At 41.5% G+C, this 11281-nt stretch overlaps 1 protein-coding gene across 1 annotated transcript in view; it reads right to left on the reverse strand.

The window, feature by feature from the left end:
* Window positions 1-11281, reverse strand: part of LOC107670309 (oxysterol-binding protein-related protein 6-like) — an 82643-nt gene that overhangs the window by 12100 nt on the left and 59262 nt on the right. The window contains exon 17 of the mRNA XM_016462874.1: window positions 10162-10299. Within this exon, the coding sequence (XP_016318360.1) occupies window positions 10162-10299 (138 nt within the window). The remainder of the gene's footprint in view (window positions 1-10161; window positions 10300-11281) is intronic.

Consider the following 11281-nt stretch of genomic DNA (forward strand, 5'->3'; position numbering starts at 1 on the left):
GCCATGTTTGTTCGTGCTGCAGTTCAGAGAGTCCTGTCAGTCAGATTTACAGCACGTAAATGTATCAGTTTCTCCCGAAATACATGTAAGTAAGTGGCCGGTGAACTGGGAGAAGAATAGAGTGAACTTTATTGTTACTTACACTATGTGTATCTGATATTAATAAAACGTCAGCAAATTATATTTAAATGGATTGTTATTGCTACTTTCATAAACATCCATGTGTATTTTACAAACTCTAAATGTATTGTTTTACTAGTACTTATGTGTATTTAAATGTCTGAAACCTAAAATAAACATTATGTGGTTAAAAACACTGCATAGTTGTGATTATATGACAAGTGCAGCGGCGTCTCAGCGTCAGCCAAAGCGCGAAAACGCAGTTTGAATTTGGCAGTTATGTTACAGTTACTCCCAGGGGCACGGAAATAAAAATCCCATATGTGGGACCATACCACAGACTGTAAAAAAAGATGGACGACACACCTTCAATCTCTTCCACTGAAGAAAAGTGAAGCCGCCATTGTCCCAACAGGGCGCGGCCATATTGCGCTGATTTGGAACTGGAGTCTGCGCAGTAGAGAACTCGGGACCAGAGTCTGCGCAGTAGCGAGCGAAGTAGAGCCGCGTCCCGCCCACACTCCCGCAGAGTCGATTGCAAGCATACGCCCCTGTCCCTGTTTTAATTAGCCTGACTGCTCCAGTTTTTGTCTGCTGAGAGGATTGTGTTAAAATAAGGTAAATACAACTCCAATATCCTTCTAAAGATCCCGAAAAAGTCCGTTGGCACCTCAGTTAACTCAGAGAAGCTGTCAGTCTCAGCTGTCAATCATGACGTCACACTCCCGTTTTTATAGCATCACTTAACTAAATAAAACCAAAATTATTTTAAAAATGAACACTTGAACTTACATCAGCGTGATAAAATCTACATCAAATGACAAAAGCCCTGTTTGGAAAAAAATTATTTGAAGTGAAATTTAATTATTTAGTTTGTCCCATGTCCCATTAGATTGCATGGAGAGGGCGGGGTTTATGACCTATACTGGGACCAGCCACCTGGGGGCGATCGAAACGCAATGGCTTCACTTTTTAAGACTCGTGTCTCGCGCTTGGACCATACTCCCAGGGGCACGGAAATAAAAATCCCATATGTGGAACCGTACTCCCAGGGGCACGGAAATAAAAATTCCATATGTGGGACCATACTCCCAGGGGCACGGAAATAAAAATCCCATATGTGGAACCGTACTCCCAGGGGCACGGAAATAAAAATTCCATATGTGGGACCATACTCCCAGGGGCACGGAAATAAAAATCCCATATGTGGGACCGTACCGCTCAACAGGTTAATTGTGATGATAGAGGAGAGAACTAAACATTCAAACGTCTGCTTACACTTTAGGCCTGTGGCTGTGATATTAAGCCAATTTTATTGTTGATTTCGATGTTGGCGTCCAAGGATCATAAAAAAGAAGATATGAGGTCAAATTATTAAAAACTAGCCACGTTTCGTCTAGCGCAACTTCTTTCCCTTCACATCGGTGCACATTCGTTCCTCCCTAAAACCCAAACTTAACGTCAGAATCAGCACAATCGGTGATTGTTGTAAAATGCAGTCTTTACTGTTGCTAAATTGCGGGACATGTATGATAAAACGCTGAAAGCACAATAATCCGTGCAAGAGACGCTGTTCCCTAGGCTAAATTGTGTGTGCGTGCTCCAAAATGGATAAGCAAATTACACTTTGGATTTTAAATGTGTGTGTCCAAATGATCAAATACGCACAAAAATATGTCACAAATTAAAGCATGGTTTATTTCATTTGTATCTTTGTTTTATTGTATTTGTCAGTTTGTTTTACTTTGTTTCTTTTTTCATGTTCTTACTGTATCTTATGTATATAAAACACTAGGGAGCCATAGAGATGGTGCCTCCAGCTCAGAGCGAGTTAGGCTCCTACAGCCGTTCCTTCCTCGTCTCCAAGAAGGATGGTGGCCTGCGGCCCATCCTCGATTTCAGACGCCTGAATCGCGCCCTCATGAAACGGCCGTTTAGGATGATTACACTGAAGCAGATCCTCTCACAAATCCGGCCAGAGGATTGGTTAATTTCTCTGGACTTGAAAGACGCCTACTTTCACATCCAGATAGCCCCCCACCACAGGCGATTCTTGAGATTCGCCTTTGAGGGAGTGGCTTATCAATACATGGTCCTTTCGTTTGGACTTTCACGAAGTGCATGGATGCAGCTTTTTTCCCCTCTGAGGCAGAAGGGAATCTGCATTCTCAATTACCTCGATGACTGGCTCATTCTGGCCCAGTTGGAGGCGGAGTCACTATCTCACAGAGCCTTCCTCCTTGGCCACTTAGAATGCCTGGGGCTCAGGGTCAATTTTGCCAAGAGTGCACTGTCCCCCAGCCAACGAGTATTGTTCCTGGGAACAGTGTTCGACTCAACCCAAATGAGAGCGGTGGTCGCGACAGAGCATGCTCTGGTCATACAGCAGCTCGCGGCTTCCTTCAAGGCCGGTGCCTCTCGCCCCCTCAAGCTTTCAAAATATGCTGGGCCTTATGGCCGCAACAACTCCAGTGCTACAGTTGGGCCTGTTTCGTATGCGTCGCCTTCAGTACTGGCTGAAACAGCGGGTTCCATCTCATGCGTGGCACAACGGACGCCTGCTTATCAGGGTAGACCAGGCCTGTGTAACAGCCCTGACCCCTTGGAAGAACGCTCAGTGGATGGAACAGGGTGCCCCCCGGGAATGGTCTGCAGGAGAAAGGTGGTTTCGACAGATGCTTCCAACATGGGTTGGGGAGCTCTGCACGAAGGAAATCTGACTTTCGGCCACTGGTCGAAAGTGGAGGAAGGTCTTCACATCAACAGCCTCGAAATGCTTCCATGTCGGGCCTGTCAAACCTTCCTACCGGACCTGAGGGGACACCACGTTCTGGTCCACTGGGACAGCATGACTGTGGTGTCCTACACAAATCGCCAGGGAGGGGAGCAAATTGCTTCCTCGAGGCGCCTCCTTATGCTGGTCTAGCGCCTCCTGGAATGGGCTCAGTTCAACCTGCGCTCGCTGTAGCAGAATACGTTCCGGGCAAACTGAACCAAGGAGCGGACATGTTGTCATGAAGCAAAGCCCCCTCAGAAGAGTGGTTGCTTCATCCATAGACGGTTCAAAAAAATTTGGGAGATCTTTGGCAAGGCGGAAGTGGACCTCTTCACCTCAAAAGACAACCCTCACTGCCCAATTTATTATTCCAGGGACAAGGACGCGTTGGCCCACGACTAGCCCAGCCCCCGTCTCTATGCTTTTCTCCCGATTGCCCTGATCCCGCAGGTAATCAGTCGAATCAGAGAACAAGAATGCAAGGTTCTCCTAGTGGCCCCGCTCTGGAGAAACCAGCATTGGTTATCAGAGCTGTTGCAGCTGCTCATAGCAGCCCCATGGCCCATTCATGGGCTCTGCATCTTTGGCCACTCGACAGGAGCCTGCAAGCTTCCCAGAGTGTGCTCTAAACACCATTTCTCCGTCTACAAGACACCTCTACGCCCTCAAATGGTTGGTGTTCTCCGCCTAGTGCTCAACCTGCGGCGAGGACCCATCAGTCTGTGAAGTATCGGTGATATTGTCCTTTCTGAAGGAGCTGTTGGATAAGGGGCGCTCCCCATCCACGCTCAAGGCCCTATAGCAGGCCAGTCGGTGGGCAGGAACAACCTTGTCCATTTTCGGAGGGGGGCTAGGAGGCTGAATCCACCCCGTCCCCTCACTGTCCCTTCAAGGAACCTGCCCACTGTTCCGAGGGACCTGAAAGGCCCTCCCTTTGAGCCGCTGCAGTATGTAGACATTACACTCTCTGCAGCTCGCGGCTTCCTTCAAGGCCGGTGCCTCTCGCCCCCTCAAGCTTTCAAAATATGCTGGGCCTTATGGCCGCAACAACTCCAGTGCTACAGTTGGGCCTGTTTCGTATGCGTCGCCTTCAGTACTGGCTGAAACAGCGGGTTCCATCTCATGCGTGGCACAACGGACGCCTGCTTATCAGGGTAGACCAGGCCTGTGTAACAGCCCTGACCCCTTGGAAGAACGCTCAGTGGATGGAACAGGGCGCCCCCCGGGAATGGTCTGCAGGAGAAAGGTGGTTTCGACAGATGCTTCCAACATGGGTTGGGGAGCTCTGCACGAAGGAAATCTGACTTTCGGCCACTGGTCGAAAGTGGAGGAAGGTCTTCACATCAACAGCCTCGAAATGCTTCCATGTCGGGCCTGTCAAACCTTCCTACCAGACCTGAGGGGACACCACGTTCTGGTCTGCTCGGACAGCATACATAAATTCTACATAAATAGCTGTGTGAAGGGAAACTGATGTTCGGCCACTGGTCGATAGCGGAAAGCAGTCTGCACATCAACTGTCTCGAAATGTTGGCGGTATGGCGGGCCTGTCGAACCTTCCTACCAGACCTCAGGGGCCATCATGTCTTGGTCCATTCGGACAGCAAGACGGTGGTGTCCTACATAAATCTCCAGGGGGGGACTGTCCTCGAAGCGACTCCTTGTACTAGTAGAGCACCTCTTGGAATGGGCCCAGCTAAACCTATGTTCGCTGAGAGCAGCACACGTTCTGGGCATATTGAACCGAGGAGCTGATATATTGTCACGAAGCAAAGTCCCCTCAGAGGAGTGGATGCTTCATCTGCAGACAGTTAAAAAAATGTGGGAGATCTTTGGCAAGGTGGAAGTGGACCTCTTGGTCCATATTAATATATATATATATCTTATTAATATTAATATAAATATCCATAGTATGGATATTTCATACAAAAACGCATGGAATCACTACAGGGGGCCTTTATTCATGCCCCGGAGCCGTGGGAGGAATGTTTTATTATGGATGTGTGTGCTTTATTTAACGTGTTTTGGACTGTCAAAGAGAAACACGCACCCACTACAATAATAACGCTTGGAATAGCCAGGACAATTTTTTATATAACTCCGATTGGATTCGTCTGAAAGAAGAAAGTCCACCTAGGATGGCTCAAGGTTGAGTAAAATACAGGCTTTAATGTATTATGAATGAAATTTTCATTTTTGGGTGAACTAACCCTTTAAGAGATGGGGGCTAAGAGATATTCACAACTGTAGTTTAAGCAAATACAGATACATTTTTATCACCCATAACTTTTAGAGAAAATGGTGCAGACACAGGAAAAAGGACAAAACTTACTATGGCGCATGTTTTGAGTACCTGTGTTTACACACAATATCTAAAGAAGTGCGTTCGGCTCTATGCATACCAGTGTTAATTTCGTTAACGAATAATTTTTGTCAATTTTCGTCAACAAAATTTTTTCCACCGACGAAAACAAGACGATAACGAACTAAAACTCGTTTTGAATGACAAAAACTATGACGGAAATCTATTGACATTTTTGGCAACGCATAAAAATGAGACGAAAATATTAGGGAGGGGAACGATTTGGGAAGAGATTTATTCAGAACGAATCTGCTGCGTGGTTAGGAGGTTAGATGCGTAGTTGCGTATGAACTGGTGGGGCATAAGCTAACATACACTTGCTGCATGCTTCATAAAACTTAAAAAAATGTCAATATGTGGAAGTAAGAGAAGAGCAGACATATGGATAAATTTGACTATGCAAGAGAGAACTAAATTCGGTCCGGTTTTCTGAGCGCAGACACCCAGAAAGCGCATCTCACACAGCAACGATTACTTTTTTGCGTCTCATGAACGGAGAATTACACACAAAATGATGTTGAATTGTCTGTTTTGACAATTATTCACATTAACACAATCGATTATGTCTTAAGTGAACGTAAATGGTAGGGAGAACGTGTATCAGTACATTGCATCCATGTATTTGGTTTTAAAGGGATAGCAGTCTAATTTATTTGCTATTGTCCGAGTCATTGATGTTAATCAAGCAACAAAAGAAAGACAAAAAAATCTTGGACCAGTGTTTCCCCTAGGTTTTTACGTAGGTTTACGTTTTGTTTTGTTTTTTTCCTTTTTAATGGTTAAATAAAATTGTATTAATCAAAAAACATGTCTATTTAATTGAAATCATAAAACTTAAACAATTTAACATGAATTTATTAAAAGTTTAACAAAAATTACATGTTTAGGGCCCTATGAAATGTTTTATTTTTTCCAAGCTTATGTTTTATTGTTACCAAATTCTGTTTAAGCATGTCTAATTATTTGAAAGCATAAAAACAAGTTTCATTTATTCTTACAATAGCCTTATGATTTTTTGCTCAGACATTCTGTGTTGTGTATTTACATTTTTTAAGGCATAAAACATTCATTTAATATCACTTTTAAGTAATGAAAATTAAACCAATTTTATTTTTTTGGAAAATAAAGGTCATTTAATATTACAATTAAAACACTGAAGAAATATTGTATGATTATTCCTTAAAAATAAGGTTTTAATAATTTTAGTAGTAGTAGTAGCCTATTACGTACATTCTACTGAACAATAGTAATAGGCTATATTTCTGCCGTAATGTCTTCAAGTTAAACCAAACTTATATTTTGACGGGTTGCCGTGAATACCTTTATATTTCTGTGTGTATATGATATGAGGATAGTTTTACTCAAATGAAACGGTCAAATGCTAATGAAGTGACTCAGAGCAGTTCTGGAGATGTTGTTCATGTATTTATGTCCTAATTTCACGCTTCAGTACGAGTGGTAAACAAAACCGCATGTCTGTGCCATTCATTAACACAGAGACACGCAGAATTCATGTTTAAATAGTATTTTTGCAGCTTAATATTTACAAATACTAGTGGGAGTGGGCTCACTTGTGTGTGTGTGTGCATGCACATCGGGCGGAACTCCGCTGTAGGTGATGCAGAGAGCGCGACCCCCCTAATATAATGGTAGGGGAAACACTGGTTGATTGTTGACAAAAAATCTTGAATGTTAACATTCTTGACTGAATCACTTTAGTAGCCCTAAAGATTAATCTAAATTGCTTGAAAATCTGCTTGAAAGAATGAAGAATATGGTAAACAAATTGTTCCCCTGGAATGGTTGCTTTCCTTTGTAAAGGCCAATATTAAATTAAAATGTAATTGTTCAGCTGATTCAGTTTGAAAACAACAAAAGTTTGAAGGGTAAAATGAAGGGCTGCAGGGGAATCGGTTTCATTCTCACAGATCTTCAGACTCCAGTGGAGAGACACATGTCGGTCAGTTTATTCCAGAGTGTGTGGATGTGAGATAAAGCAAGATAAATTACACTACAGTGAGCCTGTGCAAGTGTTTCTCTCTCATCACGGCCCTCTATGAACACACTGCATTATGTCAGACACACAGCCTGTGGGAAAGTTCACTGCTAACAAAGACCCTTTTCAAGTCACGCAGGAAGAACCTTCGCCAGAGGACTATTGATGGCCTTGCCTCCAGCAAACAAACACATACACACACACACACACACACACACAAACACACACACACTTTATTTAACGTGTTTTGGACTGTCAAAGAGAAACACGCACCCACTACAATAATAACGCTTGGAATAGCCAGGACAATTTTTTATATAACTCCGATTGGATTCGTCTGAAAGAAGAAAGTCCACCTAGGATGGCTCAAGGTTGAGTAAAATACAGGCTTTAATGTATTATGAATGAAATTTTCATTTTTGGGTGAACTAACCCTTTAAGAGATGGGGGCTAAGAGATATTCACAACTGTAGTTTAAGCAAATACAGATACATTTTTATCACCCATAACTTTTAGAGAAAATGGTGCAGACACAGGAAAAAGGACAAAACTTACTATGGCGCATGTTTTGAGTACCTGTGTTTACACACAATATCTAAAGAAGTGCGTTCGGCTCTATGCATACCAGTGTTAATTTCGTTAACGAATAATTTTTGTCAATTTTCGTCAACAAAATTTTTTCCACCGACGAAAACAAGACGATAACGAACTAAAACTCGTTTTGAATGACAAAAACTATGACGGAAATCTATTGACATTTTTGGCAACGCATAAAAATGAGACGAAAATATTAGGGAGGGGAACGATTTGGGAAGAGATTTATTCAGAACGAATCTGCTGCGTGGTTAGGAGGTTAGATGCGTAGTTGCGTATGAACTGGTGGGGCATAAGCTAACATACACTTGCTGCATGCTTCATAAAACTTAAAAAAATGTCAATATGTGGAAGTAAGAGAAGAGCAGACATATGGATAAATTTGACTATGCAAGAGAGAACTAAATTCGGTCCGGTTTTCTGAGCGCAGACACCCAGAAAGCGCATCTCACACAGCAACGATTACTTTTTTGCGTCTCATGAACGGAGAATTACACACAAAATGATGTTGAATTGTCTGTTTTGACAATTATTCACATTAACACAATCGATTATGTCTTAAGTGAACGTAAACGGTAGGGAGAACGTGTATCAGTACATTGCATCCATGTATTTGGTTTTAAAGGGATAGCAGTCTAATTTATTTGCTATTGTCCGAGTCATTGATGTTAATCAAGCAACAAAAGAAAGACAAAAAAATCTTGGACCAGTGTTTCCCCTAGGTTTTTACGTAGGTTTACGTTTTGTTTTGTTTTTTTCCTTTTTAATGGTTAAATAAAATTGTATTAATCAAAAAACATGTCTATTTAATTGAAATCATAAAACTTAAACAATTTAACATGAATTTATTAAAAGTTTAACAAAAATTACATGTTTAGGGCCCTATGAAATGTTTTATTTTTTCCAAGCTTATGTTTTATTGTTACCAAATTCTGTTTAAGCATGTCTAATTATTTGAAAGCATAAAAACAAGTTTCATTTATTCTTACAATAGCCTTATGATTTTTTGCTCAGACATTCTGTGTTGTGTATTTACATTTTTTAAGGCATAAAACATTCATTTAATATCACTTTTAAGTAATGAAAATTAAACCAATTTTATTTTTTTGGAAAATAAAGGTCATTTAATATTACAATTAAAACACTGAAGAAATATTGTATGATTATTCCTTAAAAATAAGGTTTTAATAATTTTAGTAGTAGTAGTAGCCTATTACGTACATTCTACTGAACAATAGTAATAGGCTATATTTCTGCCGTAATGTCTTCAAGTTAAACCAAACTTATATTTTGACGGGTTGCCGTGAATACCTTTATATTTCTGTGTGTATATGATATGAGGATAGTTTTACTCAAATGAAACGGTCAAATGCTAATGAAGTGACTCAGAGCAGTTCTGGAGATGTTGTTCATGTATTTATGTCCTAATTTCACGCTTCAGTACGAGTGGTAAACAAAACCGCATGTCTGTGCCATTCATTAACACAGAGACACGCAGAATTCATGTTTAAATAGTATTTTTGCAGCTTAATATTTACAAATACTAGTGGGAGTGGGCTCACTTGTGTGTGTGTGTGCATGCACATCGGGCGGAACTCCGCTGTAGGTGATGCAGAGAGCGCGACCCCCCTAATATAATGGTAGGGGAAACACTGGTTGATTGTTGACAAAAAATCTTGAATGTTAACATTCTTGACTGAATCACTTTAGTAGCCCTAAAGATTAATCTAAATTGCTTGAAAATCTGCTTGAAAGAATGAAGAATATGGTAAACAAATTGTTCCCCTGGAATGGTTGCTTTCCTTTGTAAAGGCCAATATTAAATTAAAATGTAATTGTTCAGCTGATTCAGTTTGAAAACAACAAAAGTTTGAAGGGTAAAATGAAGGGCTGCAGGGGAATCGGTTTCATTCTCACAGATCTTCAGACTCCAGTGGAGAGACACATGTCGGTCAGTTTATTCCAGAGTGTGTGGATGTGAGATAAAGCAAGATAAATTACACTACAGTGAGCCTGTGCAAGTGTTTCTCTCTCATCACGGCCCTCTATGAACACACTGCATTATGTCAGACACACAGCCTGTGGGAAAGTTCACTGCTAACAAAGACCCTTTTCAAGTCACGCAGGAAGAACCTTCGCCAGAGGACTATTGATGGCCTTGCCTCCAGCAAACAAACACATACACACACACACACACACACACACACACACACACAGAGGAAGTGGTGCAGTGCTACAGTGAAGGACAGGAACTCACCTGGAACAGGTACTGCAGCTATAGTGTGTGTGTGTGTGAGATACATTAATTCATACCTGTTCAGAAAAAAAGCAGAATCCTTTGTCTTCACGGATACATTCATACGTTTCCCCCAGAAGGGGGTTAAAGGGTTTACTGCCTGCTCTATAATAGGTGGAGGAATATCCTGAAACTGCAAACGCTGCAACGATTGCCTGCACACACAAACAAAGCAACCTGTCAATACACTCATTACTGCTGAAAACAGTATAGTCCAGATAGACTGTGTGCTCTTTATACAGACAGAGCAGTGCTCACTGAAACAAGATAATGGGATAAATGTGCCTTAAAGAGTTAGTTCACCTAAAAATGAAAATTAGGCTGCGTTTTACTCACCCCCGAGGCATCCTAGGTGTATATGACTTTCTTCTTTCAGACGAATCCAGTCGGAGTTATATTAAAAATTGTCTTTGATCTTTCAAGATGTTTAATGCCACTCAGCGGGTGTTACATTGCTTCAGTCCAAAAGAACTTAAATAAAAATCGCTCATCCATTAAAAAAAAGTGTCTCACACGGCTCTGGGGGGTAAACAAATGCCTTCTGTAGCGAATCAATGTGTTTTTGTAAGAAAAATATCCATATTCAAAACGTAATAATAACTTTAATGTAGCTTGCGCCGCGCGAATGATGTATGAGGTTGGCGTTGCGCATGCGTGGCTCAGAAGTGACGAACGCGGAAGCGCAGCGGAGAGATCAAAACAAAACAACGGCCACTAATTAGAAGTACAAAACGAGGATTTGTAAAGAAGAATGTCAGAGGATTTCGATATAAGCCAAGAAGAGACTGGTTTTCCTTTGCTAAAGTAAGGAAACTTTGCTTCCTTTGCTTCTGTTAACAAACGTTGGTTTTCACGAGACTCACCGGCGCATGCGCAACACTGAACTCATACATCATTCGCGCTTTTTTTTTATGGATGAGCGATTTTTATTTAAGTTCTTTTGGACTGAAGCAATGTAACACCCGCTACATTACAGTGCCATTAAACATCTTGAAAGATCAAAGACAATTTTTAATATAACTCCGACTGGATTCGTCTGAAAGAAGAAAGTCATATACACCTAGGATGCCTCGGGGGTGAGTAAAACGCAACCTAATTTTCATTTTTGGGTGAACTAACCCTTTAATATTCATGTAA

This window comes from Sinocyclocheilus anshuiensis, unplaced genomic scaffold (assembly GCF_001515605.1).
Source record: "Sinocyclocheilus anshuiensis isolate Anshui unplaced genomic scaffold, SAMN03320099.WGS_v1.1 scaffold732, whole genome shotgun sequence".
Taxonomy (NCBI): domain Eukaryota; kingdom Metazoa; phylum Chordata; class Actinopteri; order Cypriniformes; family Cyprinidae; genus Sinocyclocheilus; species Sinocyclocheilus anshuiensis.